The 23,016-nt window shown below is 40.9% G+C and overlaps 1 protein-coding gene across 7 annotated transcripts in view; it reads right to left on the reverse strand.

Moving 5' to 3' along the window:
• The window catches only part of RABGAP1L (RAB GTPase activating protein 1 like), a 234,381-nt gene that overhangs the window by 72,402 nt on the left and 138,963 nt on the right, over window positions 1-23,016 (reverse strand). For 6 of the 7 annotated variants that reach the window (XM_029964004.1, XM_029964006.1, XM_029964008.1 and 3 more), the window contains 3 exons: window positions 22,433-22,558; window positions 20,898-21,041; window positions 8,671-8,712 (listed from right to left, as the gene is read on the reverse strand). In XM_029964004.1, the coding sequence (XP_029819864.1) occupies window positions 8,671-8,712; window positions 20,898-21,041; window positions 22,433-22,558 (312 nt within the window). Of the gene's footprint in view, window positions 1-8,670; window positions 8,713-20,897; window positions 21,042-22,432; window positions 22,559-22,641; window positions 22,758-23,016 lie in introns of those variants that run through there. The other variant, XM_018083811.2, reaches the window with a different exon arrangement.

Here is a 23,016-nt window from a genome sequence, read left to right on the forward strand (position 1 = left end):
GGAGGTCCTTTTCAATCCAGATATGGAATGAAATAAAGATAACAAATAACCCTCCTTATCCAAGATAATGTTGACACTTTTTTTTAAATCTACATCTGCCATTGTACTTGGGATGCTGCCCCCCAACCTCTAGGGCACAGAGTGACACAAACAGCTTTGGGACTGAAAGGTGCCACCAGAAACAGCCAATAACTACAGCTGTCCTGTTTGTGTAATACACTCCTTGTAACATGCAGAGAGGAGTGTCAGAAATCATAAATCCTGTCAGAAATGCTGCTCATGTTCACCTGACTTCAAGGAATGATGTATAAAAGTACTGGGTTTAAGATATTATATGTACTGAAGGGAACCTCTATAAGACAACAAAGCACTGGTTGGGAAACACAAACAGCAATAAACACATCATCATTTCTCCCGATTTTCTCCCCATTTTCATTTGAATATTATACACCTTCCTGATCAAAACTCTGCCTTTCATCTGGTGTTAAGCAACATATTTTTAACAGTCACACAGCTCAAACCTCCACAAGCCAAGTGTTGAGCTTATATGCTATGAATCACACACTCGATGAGTAGGTGAACCCTCAGAAAGAAAAGTTTGGATATGGACCTATTTTAAAAGCCACTGGTTCACTCTTGCATTTCCAGTGACTGTGTGCTCTTCCCTGCCTTTCCAGGAGTTACCAGCCAGAACAGCAGTTAATCTAGAGCCTGAATTCTCCACAATCACATATTTTAATACTTGCCTCAGTTTGATAATTCCAAAACAAAGCATGCGTTAGCTGGTTTTGCTGAGTTGCAGGATCAGAAACAAAATATTTAAGAATTAATCAGTGAAATCTCTCTGTGACCAGTGACAAGACTCAGGGAAGGGCTGAAGCTGTGTCAGGGCAGGGTCAGGTTGGATGTCAGGAGAAGGCTCCTCCCCCAGAGGGTGGTTGGCACTGCCCAGGCTCCCCAGGGCAGTGGGCACAGCCCCAAGGCTGCGAGAGCTCCAGGAGGGTTTGGACAACGCTCTCAGGGACAGGGGGGGATTGTTGGGGTGTCCTGGGCAGGGCCAGGGGTTAGACTCAATGATCCCTGGGGGTCCCTTCCAGCTCAGGATATTCTATGATTCTGTGAAATACTAAAACATGAAAGAAAGCTTATAATTGATTTCTTTTTCTTAGCATATATGAAGATTTTAGTGTTTTTAATTTCCAATAAAGAAACAAACTAGTTGATGACACAAGAGATTGGGAATAGTACATTTTCACAGAATCATAGAATCAACTGGGTTGGAAAAGACCTCCAAGATCAAGTCCAACCCTTGCTACAACCCCGCCGTGCTTCCCAGCCCATGGCACTGATGCCACATCCAGTCTCACCTTCAACACCTCCAGGGATGGTGACTCCACCCCCTCCCTGGGCAGCCCATTCCATTTTCCTGACACTCTCAATTAATAGTCTAAATTGAAATTTTTTAAATGAAAATATCAGTACTGTTTGTTGAGTTGTTCTAAACCACAGGCTTCTGCGCCGCCTTTTTCCACACTGGGGCTCTTTTCACACTCCAGTGCTTCACTACATTTTCCACGGCTCAGAAAATGAGAGGTGAGGTGTCAGGGGTGACAGCGGGTCTGTCAGCACCTTGGCACATACTGACGAAGCAATAGATGTTGACCAGATCAAAGTATACCCCTGAGATGGACTGAAAGAGAGGACTGAAAATGGAGGCCCTGATCCTGACAACATACTGATGCATCCTGAAGAAGCTGTCCTGTGGGAACAGAGAACACTGTCTCATGAGAACAGGAGCACTGTCTCATGAGAACAAGGACCTGTTTTGAATGAGAGTGGTTGGGAAGAACATCAACATGAGAGAAAAATAAGAGCAAGTGCTCGGGACTGTTGTGGGAAAGAACTGGGCTGTTTTGAGAAAGAGCAAAGTTGTGGTGAGAAAGTAGAGTTTAGAAAATGCACCTATTAGCTGTAAGAATTCTGGTGTGAAAGTTTGAACTGTCCTATCCGTGTGCATTACGTGTGTTCAAAAACTGTACTTAAGGGGCTGTGCAGCAGCCCCGGGTGGCTGTCCCTGCTTTTTTCTTGGAATAAATTTTGCTGGAAACTTTTTTCGTGTCGCTTTGGCCGTTCCGACATTATCAGCGACATCTGGCGACGCCGACGTGATCGCAACGTTGAAGACGGATTTATCTCCAATTGTGGAGCTGCCGTGACTTCCTCCTAGAGGGGAAAGAGCAGAGGATTTTCTCTCCTAGAGGGAGATTGGACCTGTGGGGTGAAGCACAGGGGGAACGGAGCCCGGTGTAGCTTGAGAGCGGGGGAGTTCCCGCGAAATGGTCCGGACCTGAACTTTTTGACCCTCATTAGGTAAGCTAACGGGGGTGCCACCGGGGACTATATTTTAACAATGGGACAGCACATAACGAAGGAGGAAAGTGTAGTTCTATCTACGTGGAAATCCCTCCTTAACCGAAAGAATGTCAAGGTTGCTGAATTTTATTTACGACGTGCTGTTGTAGTACTGAAAATAAGGCTTTGAAGTTACTACGTTAAGTTGCATTTCGTGTGTTTGCCTAACACTTGCTCCGTGAGACTTTGAAAGATTTAGAAGCATACGGGAGGCAACAATCTATGCAATAATTCATATAAGAACTAAAACTCTGAAATGCAGTTGACCAGAAAGATAAGCAGGTTGCCGATGTAACAAATTGTCCTTGAACTACACCTCCAAGCAATAAAAATGCAGAAAAATTTAATAATTCACTCCTGGAGACAGAAAAGAAATCAGGACCTCCCCCCCTCCATTGCCACTGCTGCAGAAAAAGCAGTTTTTCCACCAGATAACTCCACCGAGAAAACAACTAAGAAAAGAAATCCAAGTCAAGATTTATAAGTGAATGGAGAGGGACAGAGATAAATTAGAACAACGAGGGCTGGGCAGAAAACAAGATAGCAAAGCCCATCCCTGTATAAGCCTTCGAACTCAAAAGTCAGCATCTACCTCCTTTTCTTGCTTCTTCGCAGCCTGAGTTACCTATTTTTTGTTCATGTACTAATTGGTTGTTTCAGTCTCACAATGTGTGTAAGATAAAACACAGAAAAATATGCAACAAATCAAGTTTGGTGTCATGGAAGCCTGAAGACGACAATCCCTACCGGGGGGTGGAAAGAAAAGGGGGGGCAAAAGACTGCCTTCTGATATTTCTGTTAATTCTTGTGTTAACTGTAGTGTTTGTTGAATGTGGTTTTGTGAGCTCACAATATTATTGTTACTGTGTGTGTGTATGTGAAGAAACAAAAGTTCTTTGCCAGGAGAAAAAGGAAAAAGAAAAGTAAAAAGCCTTCCCTTGAAAAGATTCAGCCTTGCCAGGGAAAGAAACAGAGTGTATTTCACATGATAGAGATGGTCTGTTGCTTGGTAACTAAGCAGAAACTTTATTCACTCCCTCAGAGTTGGGAGGAGAATCAAAATATCCTGCTTTGTAGAAATTGCAACTTTGTAACCTTCTGATTGGAGAAAGAAATTGTCTTACAATTTCATAACATAGTCTCACTAACTGTTTTCTGAAGTTGTTCATTAAAATAACCAAAATTGTTTTAGAATGCATGCATAAATGTAATGGGGAAATAGAGTTTTTAAAGTAACTGCTGACAACTGTCTGTGATAAGAAAATTCCAGTGTGTGTGGGGGGAGTGATTCTCCGGCAGAGCTCTAGGCTCAGCTGCTCTACCTTCCCTCTTCCCCCCTGCTCAAACAGCTCTGTAAACATTCTTTTGTTGCTTCTGTATTTTACAGATAGCTTTAAGGTAGATTTTTTTGGTGGGATACCTAGCTCAAAAATATCTTATTTGACAGGGGCAGTTTTTGCCAGAGCAAAAAGGGAAAAATAAATAAACTGTTTCTAGCTGGAAGTTTCCACCTTTGTGGAAAGAGAGATAAAATCTAAAGATATAATACAGGAAACTGCCTAACAACAGGCAGTGTTTCAAGTTTAAACTGCATCTGTCCTGGTCTCTTGTGCTAAGCGGCAGAGGTGTGTCCCTGCTATCAGGTGACAAGCTTAAACCAGAACTGTTGCTGCTTTGCAAGGTGTGCATTCTGGATCCCCTGGTATACTCTTATGAGCAAAACCCTAGTTTAAAGCAGCCTGAGTGAGTTTTACTGTGGCTTTATGTAAATTGCTAAAGTTGAGAGCTACTTTAAGAGTGTTAACTTCTTAAATACATCGATGTAAGTTAAACTGTTACACCTATTTTGTTTAAATAAGATGCTTAAAGTTTTCACACATATCCCAGAAAAATATATAAATATCAGCAAAAATTCAGAATTAGCTGCTTATAAATCCTAGCTGATCATATCGTTTCAGAGGCTGGATGAGACTGCTTAAGTTTTAAAAGGACATGACTGTTCTCCAGTTTCATTTTTTATATTCAGAGAGGCAGGAATCTGCCCTATGAATTTGTGAATCCTGTTCAAATCACAAGCCATGTGTGGTTTGATAATAGGAAAGTAAAAGATACAAAACTATATTTAATTCAATTATGCAACTAAGACCTTATAAAAATCAGTAATCCCATCCTCTGAAAGATTTCCATATGTTAAGATTTTGAACAGCCAATTGTTTCTTCATAATGAAAGCTGCTATTTGCTTTTATTGAAGTTACAGTGACCTTCCTAAAATTCAGTGTTTTCCTTTACAATAGGAGAGAATTTTTCTGCAGTATAACATGATAAAATGCTGCTCAAAATGATAAAAGCAAAGTAAAAGGAAATACAGAAGTTAGAGACCTAAAAAGATGAGTAAAAACTAAATGTGATTGTTCTAACCAATGTTCTTTGAGAAGCAGGATTGAAGAATGCTCCAGGAAAAAATTCATAAAACCAAGCCATAGAACCTATCTCCTATAGAGAGAATTATACTGCACAGAGTCATCACTAGGCTTTCAGCTTCAAAGAAAAACTGCAAAATTACCCATGATATCCACTTAAAACTGACTGAACTATTAATACAAATTTGTGAGTTTTTTATTAAAGGTGAAGAACAACTAAAAGAAGCAGGTGAACAAGAGCTGAGAGTTAACTACATCCCAGACATCGGAGACAACTTGGACTGATTCTCACAGAAGACACTGAATTTCAAGATGTATTAGCAGACTGTAATAGTGATTTATCTATTCATTTTTCTAGGTACCGACTATAGACAGAAATCATGTGTTGCTGCCAATCACTCATTACTCATGTAACTCAGACATTGGTTTAATTCTGCACAATTTAGGAAGTTTTAAAAAACTGTAAGGACAAGTAATGTTGTAATTTGCTGGTTTTCCAGAGCTAAAACAGTTATGCAGAGATTCCTAATTCACTTATAGGACAAATTGTGGTCAAGAAAACATTTTACACATCAAATGAACATTTTAAAATATAAAAAGGGGGGAAAGAAACCATGCAGGTGCATAAACAGATGCTAAATCGGAGTAGATCTCATTTAAATTTGTTAGGCCTTATATTCCTTGTATGTATTCCTTTTCAGGCCAGGTACAGTTGTTGGACGTGACTGCCAAAGATGACAAACTGAGAAGTGCACAGCCAATAACTACTTAAAATATAAAGTGTGTAATTAAAATGTAAAAGTATAATAGAAATTCCAGCTATGTGTGAGTGAAGTGTGACTGAGGTGGCCACCAATGAATGACTGAAGAGAGATTGTGTGAGAGAGAGAAACTGTGTAGAGATATATGTATGTAGACTTAAAAATACTTCACAGGAGTGTCAAGATTTTAAAGGAATGTGTTACATGAATCTGTCGGACCATAGTGAGTCCTTATTCTAGATGGTAGATGAACTCTCTTTTTTCTTGGTGAAGTGTTGTTATCCATCCTCGTTGGGAAATGCTGCATTTCTTCTTAGCTCTGAATCAGGGGTTGTCGATACTGATGCCTTGCTTGATCAGCCTGTTGCAAAGGGCCCTGCAGCAGACTGTTAAGGCCATCTTTGTCACACAAATACAAAAAAGGGGGAATTGTCAGGGGTGACAGCGGGTCTGTCAGCACCTTGGCACATACTGACGAAGCAATAGATGTTGACCAGATCAAAGTATACCCCTGAGATGGACTGAAAGAGAGGACTGAAAATGGAGGCCCTGATCCTGACAACATACTGATGCATCCTGAAGAAGCTGTCCTGTGGGAACAGAGAACACTGTCTCATGAGAACAGGAGCACTGTCTCATGAGAACAAGGACCTGTTTTGAATGAGAGTGGTTGGGAAGAACATCAACATGAGAGAAAAATAAGAGCAGGTGCTCGGGACTGTTGTGGGAAAGAACTGGGCTGTTTTGAGAAAGAGCAAAGTTGTGGTGAGAAAGTAGAGTTTAGAAAATGCACCTATTAGCTGTAAGAATTCTGGTGTGAAAGTTTGAACTGTCCTATCCGTGTGCATTACGTGTGTTCAAAAACTGTACTTAAGGGGCTGTGCAGCAGCCCCGGGTGGCTGTCCCTGCTTTTTTCTTGGAATAAATTTTGCTGGAAACTTTTTTCGTGTCGCTTTGGCCGTTCCGACATTATCAGCGACAGTGAGGGATTTGCTTTTCTACCAGCTCAGCTTCCTGCGCAGTAATCCAGGTGCAGTCGCTCCATGCTGTAAATCCGTGACTGATTCCCACTGTAAAACAGTGCCCCCAGCCGGGGAGCCTGAGCAGGCTGGGCAGAGCAGAAAAGCACAGAAAAGCACAACATTTGGATGCTACAGAAAAAACCCCAGCGCTTTCCCTTCAATAAGAAATCAGATTAATGCCCTATTACAAACCTTGGCCTCCACAGCTAATCCTCTAACTGTTCATTGCTACTCCCACACTCAGTGTGGGAGAAGGAAAGGGAAAGGAGTCTCCTCGTGTGATGAGTGTTTATTTTCCAGAGACGACTGCATCAAGATGTCTTGGGTAATTGGTCACAGAAGTAGCACTGTCATTCCCAAACTAACAGGCATTCCCTGAGAACACCAGCAGATGGAACAGTGAGACACAGCACTGAGTTCCAGAAAAAAGCTCCTCTTCTGTTGCTATTTAATGAGGAATTTGGATGCACACACTTCACTGGGAGTGAGGAAAATGGCATTTACACAATAAAGACTCCAATATTCCACTGATGAAGGATTCCCTCAACCAAACTTATAATAATCCAACAGATTGTGGATGGGAGAATAATCACTGTAACAATCCTTAGGAGTTGTTTTCATTCACTTCAGACCTAGAGAGAAACAAGAGTTTTGAAACACAGTTCTTAAGGCATTTTTTCTGCAGCACATTGAGGTTCTGTCACTCAGGAAGAGCAGTGCAATAAACCACTTGGTTCCTAATGATTAGGAGAAATTATGGAGACATTTGAGTAGGAAAAAAAAATTACTTTGGGTCTCACAGTACAAAACTATTTCCTTCCCCAACAGAGAGTAATTCCTGCTGAAAGCAGATCATAAAGCTGATTCAGTTCCATATAAGCACCAGCTCCATCTCCGTGCCACTGTGGAGCTGTGCTCTTAGGTGAGTATTTCTAACTTAAAATCTTCTCTTTCTTACCTGGATTTTCTTTGCTCTTGTTTTTGGCTGCACTATAGAAGTACTTCCTCAGGATAACACCTCCCCTCCCATTTCCTCAGAGCCTATTACTGCTGGAACAGGCACACGCAGCACACTGCACACACATACATTATACATGAACTGCTGTAAGCAAAATAAGAACCAACTCTTGAAGCTCTTAGTTGCAAGAAGAGTGACAAAATACTTTTAACTGCTACCTCTACCTCTTCCCAGAACCTGTTCTACCACCATCATATCTGCTGGGTGCTGGTTGGATGCTTCCTTTCCCTTCTTCAACAGCAGATCAAGCCATAACCCACCAGATTTCCCTTTGTCCATACTGGCCCTAAACACCAGAATATGAACAAGCCCCCACAGTTGCAAATAAAACATGAAACAGGAAGGAAGGAGCACACACTTCCCTCCCTCGTTTTTACAAATGCACATTTCTGTAGGAGCATTTCCTTGGAAATGTACACTGAACCTACAAACCTCCTGTTTGTAGGAGACTTCATTAAATACAGGCTGGGTTAGTGTAAAACACACGTTCTTTTGGACATTTCCTCACCATGGGGCTGGATTTGAACTAGAGGCAACTCATGGAGGTCAGTGTAAGTTAACTTTGGCATCCAAAATGCCAGTGCTTCACCTACAGCTTTACTTGTTTAGGTAAACTCTGTGCCCAAGGCAAAGACATAAATTCCCCATGGTACAAAAGATTTCCATTTCTCTCTTGACAAATACATTTGATACCAAATAATATTCAGTCTCTTTGCTTACAAACAAGACCAGAAACAAAACAGATACGCTGTGAAATGAATCAGAATTGTTTTCTTAATAGTAATTACATGAGACATTCAAATCCTTAGACTGTACTCCCTGTTCCACAAACTTCATGACACAATTAAGTTTAATAAAAACAGATCTATCATAAGTACAATTTTGAAGACATCTCTACCCCAGTGGATGATATTTCTCTTACACTCCCTACTCCAGAAGTCCTGCTATTATTGTTCCTTTAGACATGATACCTTAAGCTAAAAATTATTTCAGACAGTTTAATAAAACAAAATAAATTACTAAAAAAATCACTTACCTTTAAGAGAGCCAAGGCTACATGGAAGATTATGTTCATACCCTGAAAATAAGAAGAAAGAGACTTCAATCAGTCCCAGCACACAAACCTCTCTTCCCTACTGCTTATCATTATGTAGCATCAAAACTAGATGCTGTAAGTCCCCAGGGAATGCTTCCCTTTCCCCTGCTCCACTTCCAAGTTCATCCTTAAAGCCCCACGGTGCAGTTTCCAACAGCTGGGGAAGATGAGGCTTCTTGGAGCTTTGGGAACCTTGACTGAGTCAGGTGCAACAGATGTGAGAGGTGCTCCCTCCTCCATCATTTCAGTGCCTGTCAATGCTTCCATGAACAGGGCAGGGTGTTGGAATGAGCAGGGGACCAAGAAATATTCTGGGGGATGGGACTTTTGTCAAGTACCTGAGCTTAGCTGTGATTTATCACGTACACTCCTTCATGCTCAAACTGTAAAAACCCTCAAAGTAAAAGAAAGGCAACCCTACAAGTACACAACACACCTTTTTTTACTGCTATTAGTCAAGATTCAAAACTATTTCAAAGTAAAACAAGCTGCTGTCTGTCTGTATCAAATAGGTGCTTGCTGGTGGGCAAAAGTTGGAAATACAAATGTACAGAAATGCATTCAGTGAGAAACACAAAGACAACATGCATTTATTTAAAGATTAAAGAAAGTCTGCTGCCTACCTATCTTAATTATTTAGGATTATAGAGAGCTTTGTCTTCATCCAAATATGAAAAATACCATATGTAACTTTCATTTGTTGTGCCATGGGCTTTGTGTTCAGACTGTTTTCCTCGATTGTGTTTTCCAAATCTTCTTGCCCACTTGTTTAATGGCAGGATATCTAGAAATGTCTCAACAGATCTGCACACAAGTAATACTGGTACTGCATTACATATTGTTATGGGATAACAATGGGACTTTTGCTAAGAGAACCTTCTCCAAGGAATTTCTGCTTCTGCAGTTATTTTTTCAAGCCTCTTCCTGAAAGCCTGAGACCATATTTCTATAAAAGTTAGCTTTTATAAAAACCTGCTGAGACCTTGCAGAAGCATTAGTGGGAATAAATTGTATTTTTTTACATAGCATGGTGCCTTGAAGGGATGTATCATCCATGAGTCCTGGAAACGCTATGACATGAGACATAATGAATACTGCAACACTGAATTACTTTGCAATTCACTGCATAATCACTGTGATAACAAACTGGTTTTCCACTAGAGGTCACAATTGCAGCAGGACTGAATCCTGCTCCATCACTAGGAAACTCTTCTTCCAAATGGGATAACAATTATTCCAAGTTATTTTGCTTTTTATACTTCTTTGTAATAGAAAAATGTCTGGTTGTGACTTTCAGTCATGACACTGAGCTCCAGCAGCAGTCAAATCAGTCCACAGTCCTCTCAGTTTTATTCCAAATATCAGTTTGATGTCAAGAGTTCATTCCACAGTCTTGACAGTCACAACTTTTATTTCCCAGCAGAGAGGATTTGACAGGAACATCTATAAATGAGAGGAATATCTACAAGCCATCACAAACCCCGGGTTTTCCTCTTAACCAGCTGATTGATCGGACTTTGTTTATTTATGAGCAGGAATATTATGTCTAATTGTTGGACTACTCAAGAATTAGTTCCTGTGTGTTTTCTGGCACAACCAAACAGAAAAGCAAACCAGTTCTCATTTAGTTTCCAAGTATTTTTTTCTGCCCTGCCTGAAACTCACACTGTTCCTGAATTCAAAGGAATCCAGCTCTCTCCTGGTATTCCTCTGATATGCCCACTGTCCACATGGACAGCAAATGCAGCACAAAGAGGTTTCCACCTGCACTGAGAATCTCCAGCTCTTTTTCAAGCCCCCCTGGGCAAGGTGCAGCTCACAGACCCCCTCCTGTTACTTGAGATAACCCATTCAAGGCTCGAGCACCCTAAAATCAGAACATAAAATGACTTAAAATGTTCCTATCCAGCTGTCCTGGCAACAGAAAATAACCTTCAGCCTCCTCTTTCCTCCAAGGCAGAGGGAAGTCTCCCAAATCAAGGCAGTGTTTCAGACCTGAGGCATCAATTGCTGCAGTTCTGTGCTGAGCAGCGAAGCCCTGAAGGGTCAGTGCAGCCCCTGGCAGCTGAGTGAGGTGAAGGAGGATGCTCTCCATGGCAGAGCCATGCAGTGCCTCACCCCCCTTGTGAACAACACACTCCACAACCACTGATCCGCATCCCGGGGTTATTTTTCCTAGTTCATGCAAGACTGTTCTACCACAGCCAAATTTAATGATTATGATTATGAAAAAGAAAGCTCAGCTCATTTTTCCACAATCTCTTATTTAAAATCCTGCTTCATTTACCACACAGTGATTTATAAGCTTCAGATTAAACTTGTCCAGCTATTTTGGAAGAAGGACTGAAAATACCAATGTGCACCAGACATATAAATAATTGGTAGCAATATCCCCCCAGCAATTTTATAATGGAAACAAGAAGGAACATACAAATCATCCAAAAGAGGAAAGAGGAGGGAACTCACATGAAATGAGCTATGGATAATTACTTTTTAAAAGCAAAGGTCATATGTTTAACTGGGTATTTTGAAATAAATGCTATGATATCATACAGATCTCACCTTGATATTTAAAAGATTTGCATGTGTGAAAGCTGTTCATAATTATGCTTTTTTAATACACAACAGTCAAAGGTAAAAATATACACTTATAAACAAGAACCTAGAAGACACAGGAATCCCAGAAGGGTTTGGGTTGGAAGGGACCTTCAAGCTCCTCTCATTCTTTCTGCCATGGGCAGGGACACCTTCCACTAGACAAGGTAGCTCCAAGCAGCATCCAAATCTCTTCTCCATAATGTGGGCACTCTCTTGTTTGTCAGCCTGAGAAGCTTTGTTGCCAGAGAGAAATGAAGGAGCATGTGGCCTGCACAGCTCACAGGCAAAGATCCAGAAATGAGGCATGTGGACATCCTCCTCCCAGGAGCTCTTAACCAGCAGCTTCTGCAACACCCTCACTTACCTGCCTAGTTAAACACCTGCACAGCAGCTTCTTTTTTCCAGCTGGTGTTATTTAAGGACCCTCTACATTTGTGTGGAGGCCAAGAGCATCTCAAGAGATCTCACAAAGCTCAACAGTTTCAGAGAAGGAACAAGCCGAACTCAAAGCAATCAGTATGGTAAGATGAGGGTCAGGAATGGGAAAATGTTGGAGTTTGTGCCATTTGCTAGTCTCCTTACAGCCCCTGCTGACCCTCCTCTGCTTTACAGACACTTCCATAGGATAGCACTGACTCCAGAAGAAAGATCATCATTTTGCGGGAGTACCTTTCACACCTACTGGTGCTGGGATGAACACTCATCATGTAGGAGGTGCCCTTTTAATTCATAAAAATTGTGCCTCAAAGAAGCATCTGCTTCTTTGCACTGTGTGTCAAAAGACCATCGTTTCCAACCACAATTGGAAGGAACATTTTCACAGGTGAAAATTCTCTCTCGTGGGACTGTAAAAATGAAACGATACATGTGCACTGAAACTAAGACTGGATTAAAATGAGTGAAATCTTATTACGTTAACTCTGGCCTAGTGACAGATTTTCCCAGCTCCTCAGCTCCCTTCGGAGCCAAGATTCCTTGTGCAGAAAGAAGGCTCTTTGAGGAGTCCTCCCTTTGAGTCCCTGTACACTCTGCAACAAGATGAGTTTTGAAAAGGCCTGAAAAGGCAGCTGGGAACAAAGAACAGACAGAGAGTGGTAAAGATGCAATTCTGTAGGGCCCAGTTTGTATTCAGGGTGATGTCTGTGACAGAAAGGCTGCCTGTGGCTTCCCTGGGAAGAGAGGAGGCAGATCTATTCATCCCACCTGGCAAATCTGCCCAGGGACCGGAAAAAGGGAAGCAAAGGGGCAGCAAAGCTCAGCAGCCAGTGTGGGGCTGAGTGAGGCCAAACAATCTAATCACGTGGATCTGGACAACATTTGCACAGGGGACGACCTTGGAATTCCTCTCCTGTTTTAAAGCTCTTCCTCAATGGCAGAAGGCTCAGGAGAAGGCAGGATATATTCCATAGTAGCATCTCCCCCTCTCCAACCAGAGCCCCTGATGGACCTTCCTCTGGTTACACAGCAACAGCCTCTGCACCCTCTTCACCAACAAAGGGAAACGAATCCCTTAAAAATATAAAGAAATTTAATTTATCAATGTCCTCACCTGTGGTTTTTTTCCCTAGATATGCATGACATGTAGAAGGAAACTGATACAATATTCTCTGAAGTTCAGCACCAGGTAAAAAGATGGGTATGAGAGTGAACTGAGCACCTGCTTAAGGGCTGAGAAGACTCAAGCCCCACATGACATGAACCTCTTCCAGCTTTCTAATAACTGAATTTTCCTTTTTTAAAGAGAGACCAGCTATCCAACTGAAGTTAATTTGACATTGTTTTGTAATTCAAAAGTGTTTCATAATTATGTGTTCAGTTGCACAGTCTTTCAAAGGAGCTACAGAGGGTAATTGGGGTCACAGACTCCAAAGGAGAATTAAAATTCTATTTATGTTTTGGACGGTTTCCAGCAAAACACTTATTTGGCAACTCTAGTATGTTGAGAACACCTAATAAACTTTAGGAATGTCACAAATGTCTTTGTTTTGCTGACAACATGAATATATGGTCTGAAGCTCCAATTTCCCTTTGTAAGCAGGGGAGCCTTGGAGCACGGTCTGCAGGGACATGTGTGTTAATTAACATCTTTTACGCAGGGTCTGTGAGGCTTGTACATTTATTCTAGTTTAATGACAAGATGACTAAAGGAAAGGAAGGTTAAAACTCTTGTTCAAATAAGGCACAACGTGAATTAGCAAGCTTTGTGTAAACAACAGATAGAGCTTTCTTACTAAACAGTTGTATTAGAAGGGAAAAAAAAAGTAAAACACAAATTGCAAAGAGATGTTGTGTATGAGGTATAGCTGAGTTCTCAGACTGGGTTCCCCCCAGTGCCTATACAATTACTCACCCCACAAAATGCTACAGCACCAGAAAGAAGAAAAGAAAATACAGAAATCTTCCTCCTGATCCTGTGATGCTGTGAAAAATACACAAACCCCATTAAAGCCAGGTGACTGCATCATTAGAGAAGCAGGGAGAGGGTAAAAACGGCACCAGCGGACTCAGGGAGATTGTGTCCCTTCTGTATTTTGTAGCATAAAAAGGCACACAATAAAAACTACCAGGCAACCATGAACCTGCATTAGTAGGATTTTGCATGAATTTTTGTTTGGTTGGTTCCTTTTAACAGAAATGAATGGGATTTAGGGGTGATTATTTACGTGTTTTGGGCAATTTCCATGTCATTTGCTGCTGAGATGTTGCTATGGCTGAATGAAGGTAGAGGCTGCTGTGAGATTAACACTTTCTTCCCTCCACGTTCCGTGACTGTTTGCAAAGAATAAAAATCACAGCCACAGGATTTTGAGTCATTCCCATGCATCAAACTGTTCCCTGACATGGGGTATTTCTACAGTGGCACATCCCCAGTTCAGCAGCAGCTGGTTATGGGCGGGCAGCATTTGTTAACCCAGCCCTACAGTAACACTACTTGTCTGCTTTGCACAGGTTTAAATTACAGGGGGTTTAGACATTCCTGTCCCTTTTTCCAAACCTGATTGATGCAGGGAAAGAGGCCTGAATCCACAATAGGCACCAAGGGCCTTATCACATCCAGGGAGAGAAAGAGAGGTCTCGTATTTCTGTAGATAAGACAGGTCCTCCAGCTCTCCTCTGGAAGCAGGGAACGGCTGTTAGACATGTTCAGAGGCGCAGGAATCTTCCAGATCCCAGTTTTCCTGAGACGAGGCAAGGTGAGGGGTTCACAACGTCTCAACAAAGAGCTGTGCCTCCTTCCCCCTCTATGTGCGGTCACAAACCACAAAGAAAAATGCATGTCCTTGTTATACCCATGTCTGCCTCCTAGCATTCTGGCTGGTCTCCTTCCCAGGGTTCCTTGCTCATCCTCTCCCTTTCCCTGCCACAACACGGCCCTGGCCCTCTCCTCTCTGCACCCTGATGTCCATTTTCCCTTCCCAACAATGACTCAAATGCAAAGCTCACATTTTGATTTTAGGTACGTAGAAAAATTCGCAGCAGTCTCAGATTCCAGGCATGGAGCAACAGAAATCGTTCTGGTACGGGCAGACTGCACCACCCTCTCCTTAAAAACAGCCACCAAATTAGCTCAGCTTCCCGGCTTTGTTCACAGAATATCACTCTCCTGCTTGTGATACTTCCCTTCAGTCATTTCTACAGCGTTTTTGAGGCCTGCCAAGACTGTTTAGGATATGCTGCTATTCCAGTACAGCAGATGGCACTGGTGTTAAGTAAGCGTTATGGAAATTTACTGTATTCCTAGAAAAACCAGCCAAGTGAACATCAACTAGTAGGTGGCTAAAATATTTCAGGAGCAAAGAGGAAAGTAATTCAGAGACATAGTGTGACATGGCATGAGATGTGCCATTCCTCTAAGGCACAGGCTCAGTCATTCAAACAGGTCCCTCATCTTTGGCACCTTTTTTTAACTGAATCTTAGAACATTATCTGAAACAGAAGCAGCCTCAACATTTTAGGACCACAAAATTTATCAACATTGCCCAAAAAGGTACTTTCTGTTCCCATGAGTTATCCTGAATTGCAGATTGTTTTGAGGCTGTTTTTTCTTTGCTTGTGCTGAGCATTTATCAACAGCCTCGTTATTTTGGGAATAAACAAGCTGCATCCATGAACGGAAGATACATAAATTATGAATGCTCACAGAAGGAGCTGGACAACATCGTGGAAAAGGGTTATGCTAAACCTTGTGGCTCTCCCAGAACCCCTCAGATTACTCTATTAAAATACTCTTCTTCTCAGTCCAAGCCTGAGTTACTATAAATCCTGTGCAGCTTTAGAAGGTGGTGTGTCCCCTGTCCCTGTGGCGATATCAAATATGGTTATTACACACCTCCAGGTTTCTGGTGTTGATTGAAGTTTCATATCCAAACACCTTATAGCACTTAGAAACCTTTTCTACTCTGATAAGAACTTCAAATTATCATTATAATCTGAATGTCTTAAACACACACATCCAGAAGCTTTAAAAAGTTCCTCGTGCAGGAAACACACAGTTGAATCATATATCACTCTTTCTTTTTTTTCACTTGAATTTCTGTTCCAGTACTGAGAAGCCCCCACAGTGGGTTACAGCTGCAGTCACCAGATGAATTAGGTTAAATTACTTTTAGCATGGATTTAAATAACTCATCTAACTCCATAAAAGCCAAACATCCAGGGCTAGAAAACCCAAGGTACCCCCCTGTTTTTGCAACACAAAAGCTTATAATGGCTGACACGTCAAGAGCTGCCGGAATGCAGCAAACTCGCAGCGCTACTGGACACGTGTGTCTCAATTCCAGCTGTCCATCTGGTGTCTGAGAAAACCTATTCTCCTTCTTAAATTAATTAAAAGCTAATTATAGCAGTCTGGGGAAGAAATCCTCTCCAGTCTCTTCACATGAAACAGCAGTGGCTGATAAAGACTTCAGCAAGGAGGCTCGGCTCTGCAGCCGAAGGGAACAGACAGACTAAATGCCTAAGTTTATTTGCCTGTATTGCTAAGAAGGAAAAGAAACTCAACCCCCAACCTTTTACCACTCACATGTACACCATTGACTTTAGCTTTGTAAATAGTACTGAAATTTTATATCCAAAATATAAAGGCAGGCACTTCCAGCACAGATTCGTGCCTATTTAGAATTTAAGCCCAGCTTTTAATATGCTGTTACTGAAAGAGATTTTATTTCTAGCAAGCCCAGTCCGCTGCTTTGGAAGATTTCTTAAAACATTCATGACTGGGAGGGTTAACAAATGTAGACACCATGTCGACAACGAGTAATTCCAAAAAAGTTCAATTTTTCCTCCCCTATAGATCTACAGAAGATAAACAACTGTGCACAACTTTTTATTTAATTCACGTTTCATCTGAGCACAGATTCACAGAGGAAGTGGGCTTGTTCCTGATTCAATTCCTGAGGAAGTTTAATAAATTGAAATGTTAATCTGTTCTTTCTCAACTCTGCTGAAGGCATCACAGAAGTATCTGACAGAGACAGATAAAAAATAGCAGGTTATTATGGTCTCTCCTCCTCAGTCAGCATTCACGCAGCGCCGGCCCCGCGTCTGAGCGGTGCCATACGGCGTTTCCTGGCACATCCATCTCCAGCGAGACACACACGAGACACAAATCAAATCTCCAGTGCCAATACTTGTAATTCTGCTGGGATTCTCATCATTTCATTAGGAAGGAGTGCTCCCAGGCACCACATCTCCTCAGTGTGGTGCCACACTCATTGTATCAATAGGTGCTCATTTACCAGCACCAAGTCACCCACATTTTAAAAGGTTTTTAAAAACACCCCTCACAGCCTTCATTGTCACTGACAGTTCAAAACCAATCATAGAAGTTATTTTACTCAATATTCTGAAAGTAGCAGATGATAAAAAAAGGCCAGGGAGTAATGGTATCTACCTTTCAATTCCCACTTCTTCCACAGTGCTACGTGGTCCTGTGAAAGGTAATTTCCCTTCTTTGTTACTAGCTGTATTAGTAAACATTAAATTTTTTCACATTCAAAATTATTCACATTCAAAAGCGATAGATAACCACTTGCATCCCTTTGTAGTCAATCTTGAACACAGAATGGCAGCTTAGTAGTCAAACTGTTAACTTAGTAGTCAAACCACATAGTCAAATTAGGTATTATGACATGAAAATACACAATTTTTTTATTTCTGTGGCAGCCCACGAAGGGCACTGTGCAGGAGGGGTTTTCACATACTCCCTAAAAAAGAGAGAAGCACCATCCTTAAGTATTTTATATCCCCCAAAACTGCACACACAAACAGCCAGATCGACTTAAAAAGGAGGTTACCCAGAGTGTCTCCAAATTTTAAGTTAATAATGGAATGGAATGCTTGAGCTCTGCAACTCCTTTAGTTTTGGCAGCACTGTATATATATCACAAATGGTTAAAGTACTTTCTTTTTATTAAGCAGAAAAAAATAATGAAAATTTTAAAAATGCTTATAAATTGCATGCCAACTGGTTTGGGTTGTTTTTCCTCTTCTAAATGCCTATTGAAGGTCATTTGTTTAGTGCTTTTAAAACACGTATTTTCATTTTAATTTGAGCATTTTCAAAAGCAAAATGCAGTGAAATGTCAACTGTTTGATATTCTGCAGCATAACCCAGGTGCAGCTGTTGCACTGGGGAGAGCTCTGAGTGACAAGAGCTTTACCCAGACGAGTTGCTATTTCTGAGCACGACTTTAAATAAATAATTTAAAATGGAACAAAAAGAGACAGCAAAACAGAGCAGGCTCGAAAAGTGTTCGATAACATTGTGTCATATTGATAGATAAGACTGACAAGTCCAAATACAACTCTTGGGTTTCATCAACAAAGATGTTCTTCAATGCAAACAGAAATAGCAAAGGGGAAGAGACAAATAAAGCAGTTGAAACAGGCAGCTAAAAGGAATGTTGTAGAAAGACCTGCCGGATCAAAGCCACACATTTTGCTGGAATCACATTAAAACTTTCTGCAGCATCAATAGGTTTGGGTTTTTAACTACAGGCACTGTGAAGTACCTGCCTGCAAGCCCAAAATTCTCTTCAAGGGAAGACAAATAATTCCAAAATATTTCATTTCTAGATGAGGATGGGCGACAGATTCTGTCACAGAGTTACTGAGGCAATATTCTACGGGCACTGGAAATGTAAGCAATTTGGGGGGGTTCAATCACATTCTCAACAGCCTGAGAAAAGTTTAAAAATAAAAAGGTCCTAAGAAGACAATAGGGTGAAATAACTCAGTCCCACAGAGGCCATGGCAAGTCCCAAATTTCTGTGAATTTACATAAAACTGCTCTGACGTGATATATCATGTGAGAATGACGAGAATGGCACTCACTTTGATGGGATTCTAAAAATTTCTCCATAAAACTTAATTCCATCATAAATGTAGCTCCTTTTTCACAGGTTATGCCTCTGCTCAGGAGGTCCATCCCCAACTTGTGCCACTGTTCCCTTGTGCATGCAGACGAAGGGGATGTGCCTCCCTGGTTAGCTGTGGAACTATGGGACCTCCAACAGATACTTTTCTTCTCTGGATTGAGGGTTGAAGAGTATCTTTAACAACCAATTTCACTCTCCCAGCCACAGTAAAAAACTAAAAACAACTAACCCCAAACAAAACCTCTTGGTTGACATGGAATCAACAAATGGTTGGGGTTGGAAGGGACCTCTGGAGATCTCCTAGTCCAAGACATAAATTGTTCATCCATAATTCAAGTATTTTCATGGAGACCAGAGAAGCTCCCTTGGAATGATCAGCTGGCAGCATCCCTTCAACAATGGTTTTAACTGGTTTTCATCCCTTAACGTTTTCTTTCATAAAAGAGCTGTGTAGGATGTAAACATTTTGTAACGACAAACAGGTCAGGGATGTGGAGAAAGCACAGTCAGGAAGGAAGTTGAAGAGTATTTAAAATTCATCTGTATCTATGACAAATTAAGGAGAAGGCTGGAAGCTTGTTTTTAAAAACTTAAGACAGTTCACTTCAAAGGCTTCTTGATTTTTTGAGGATTTTTTTTCTGCAGGAGAACATTTTCTTTCCACTGTTTGCAGCTACCACTGTTTTTAGTCCTTCCAGTTGCCTGAATTATTGGCATGCTGGTTGTTCAGAGATAAAGAACAATTTAATGCAGAAAAAAAATTACTTTTTGATTTCCCCATAACTCCTTCCAGAGGCTGACTGGACACACAGCTTCAGTCCTCTGTCAAGGAACTGTTTCTTGTTCTGCCTCTGGCCATACACCTTCAGATTTGACTTTCTTTCTATGCTGAGGACCAGCTACACTTTTATTTTAATATGACTTTAATCTACACTCCTCCCACAAATTCTCAGAAGTGCCTGTTACTTGAGACTGGCTGACTCCTGCATCTTAGGAGCACTTTTCTGATAGACTTCACTGGTGCCTCAGGACGTTGTCTCCACACTACCCCACTTCTCAAGATGTCTGTGTGTATCTTCTCACTTGAAATTGATTTTCTTACCATTTCTGGCTTATTTTTAGCTCTAGTAAAAGAAGCTCCCTTAGCTGTGTGTGATTATCCTCCACAAGCATTAACAAGTTTCCCTTTCCTTAGCAGGCTCCAGTGTTGCACTCTCTCCTTGGATTCTTTCACCTTCTTTCCCACAGTAATTCCTTCAGATATGCTGAGATAAACACTGCCAGTATTACCCCACCTCCTTTTGATAACTGAGCACCAATGTGCAGAAGAAGAGATACTCTTAAGGAAACAAATATTGAGTTATGAGTGGGGGACAGTATTTGTTTAATACTGAATCCTATCAAGGCATGTGCACGGGCCTGAAAATTCTCAAAGGAAATACTTCACAATCAAAATTACAGAAGGAACTAGAGTCAGTAGTGTTTCAAACTCAGGAAGCCCTTGGTATTTAAAATTATAAAATATTCTATTTATTTATTTACTTTTGTGCTTGTGACCCATTTAAATCAGAGAGGAAATCAGTGACAGCTTCAAAAACAGGTGTAATCCCATGGATGCCCTGAATTCCCAGTGACCAAAGGAAGTACTGGTATTTTACCAGAATAAACATTCCAGACTGTCCATCTATTCTGACCGGTTTTTTAAAGGTATATCTGTGGTTCAGACACACACCATTTTTACTAGGAGTAGTGTGTTCCCAGTTGGAATAGCAGGGAAAAAACAAAAGGAAGGAGCTTCATTCAGCTGTGTTTATTTCATATCAGGCCACCAAAGTAACCTGCACCACCCTTACTGTCTGTGGGCATTTGGAGAGCTTTTCCTAGGAAGTGTCTTCAAGAAATTACAGTTTCTAACTCTGAAAAGTCATTTAACAAATTAAATGAAGAACAGATGAGTTCATCAGATATTCTTAATTAGATCCCTCAACAAAGAATGGGGCAATCCACAGTTCTCATTCTAAAACCAAACCAGCATTTCACTGAACATCTTCTATATAACCACGGTTTCTACATAATTTAGTTACACACATTTTGAAATCAAACAGCAAATGACTCCAACTAAATGAAATAAAACAAGAGGACACATTTGTGGAATGGAAGAAGGGCTTTCTGACTCAATAGTTTTTTTACCTCACAGAGTAGTAAGTCAATGATGTGGAAGACCATGCAGAGTGGAAACTTGGCAGTGAAGAGCGTGAGGAACCACTGGGATGCATACATGTGAGCTTCCAAATTGAGGTCTGAGAAGTGGCTGTGCAAGTCTGGTAACTGCTCCTGGAGCAAAGGAGAAAAAGAAATGTTTCAGGATTACCCATTAGTCCAAGCTCTTCATCTACACTGACAGTAAGGACCACGTTGCTAAACACCAAAAACCACAACAAAGTGAAATCCTGGCTTCTTTTGAGCAGTGGAAATATGTTTCTTGATAAATTTCAGTGCCCATGGTTACAGTTTTTAGTGAGATATCCACAGTGGGTTCTATCACAGTATCAAATAAGGTACTGAGATTATCCTGAGAAATTACAAAATCTTCAGCAGTCAAAAGGCAGAGAGGTTGTGAAACCTATGTCAGAGTGTGCATTTTTAAGTTATCCCTTTGCTCTTGATTTGCTACAAATGTTTCTGCCACAAAAAATAACAGATACTAGAACCAGGAGATCACCTTGCTGAGCTTGAAAGCAATAGAGCACAGACAATTTCTCTAACTAGGAGCATATATAAACACCACAAAATAAGCACTGAAAATGCTACTGTACAGTGATGACTTATTAAGTTAATAAAGTATCTTTGTTAACAGTATATCTGTTAATAAAATTTGTTTTATTTGTTAATAAAAATCTTTGTGAACATATGTAAATATTGAGAAGACCATATGCTGAAGTATCACATTAATTAGTAATTCTACTCTACAAAGTAGATTTGACATCTGAAAAAAAATTCATTAAATTAAAACATTAACAGTGGTCTGTTTGGTTTGGTTTCAGTATATGCCACAGAGGTATCTATGGTCACCTGTGACAACTGACTTCATCAGCCTTCACTGTGGTAACACAAGGCCAGGGCTTAATGAACTGTTAGTAATTCCTTATTAGTCAGAACAACGTGCAAAACTTGCAGTAGTTTAATTCTGTTAAACTGCTCGATGAAATAATTCCACCTGAAAAAAGAGCAGTGCCTTGAAGAGACAGCAAAACGTGCCAAATGACCTCCACTGGGTTGGTATTTCATAGGCATCGGGGTATCCTGATTTGCCTGATCTCTTAACCACCAGCACAATTCACAGAAAGTAGGACACTGATGGTGGCAGTCCAAAGGATACACCTTGGCCTTAACAGCACAGAGACATCCTCTCTAAGCAATATCAGGGAACAGGGAAGAGAGGGAGTAAGCAAACCGAGAAAGGGGAAAAAACACAGATACCTGCTCTGCTTGGATACAAAGATTAGCAGCAAGACTGGTCTTTGAAAGACAAAAGAAACTGGAAATAAATCTGACTCATGGTGTTTGAATTGAGCTGTAAAGCTTTCCTTGCTTTGGTTCTGTCCCACCTCCAAAAGGAGAGGGGTTTTATTGTCCAGCAGCTTTTGGAAGCACAGCATGAATCTCTTCTTCATCCCAGCATTTCCATTTATGACAGAAGGAGAATTTGTTAACTCTGGCCCCACCTGCATTAACTTCTCCAGCTGGAAAAATTTGCAATGGAGATCTTCAAAGTTATTTCTGTAGAGGTCCCTCAAGCCATAGTCATACATTATTTTCACAAATACACAGAATGCCTGCTCCTCTGGCATCTGTTGGGAAAAATACACAAAAACAAGGTTAAATTAAGAGCTGAGGCTGGAAATGCCTTACACAGATACACACTCCTAAATACCTTAGGCACGATGAATTCAGAACAGGGATATATCAAAACTTTCAGCAAAGCCTCTGAATGTAGAAATGAGTAAGTAAAATATCAAGGGCACTGTTCTCCTTGATGAGCACTTGGATTTGGCTCTTTTAAGGCCTTCTCTGAAGAAAATGGAGGATCAAATCACAGGTTCCTGTACATACAGATCCCTACAGCAGCACAACTGGCAGCAGCATTCCTTCTGCCAAACAGGGATGAGAACAACCAGTACACAACTCACAGGTACAGAACAATTTAAAACTGAAAAAAAAGAGAGAACAAAAATAAAATAAAAAGGCAACGACTCATGACAGTGATTTCTACTGAGAGAGATATGGTTAAAAGGGGAAGAATTCAGGG

The sequence above is a fragment of the Manacus vitellinus genome, unplaced genomic scaffold (assembly GCF_001715985.3).
Source record: "Manacus vitellinus isolate BGI_N305 unplaced genomic scaffold, ASM171598v3 scaffold_68_pilon, whole genome shotgun sequence".
In the NCBI taxonomy this organism is placed as follows: domain Eukaryota; kingdom Metazoa; phylum Chordata; class Aves; order Passeriformes; family Pipridae; genus Manacus; species Manacus vitellinus.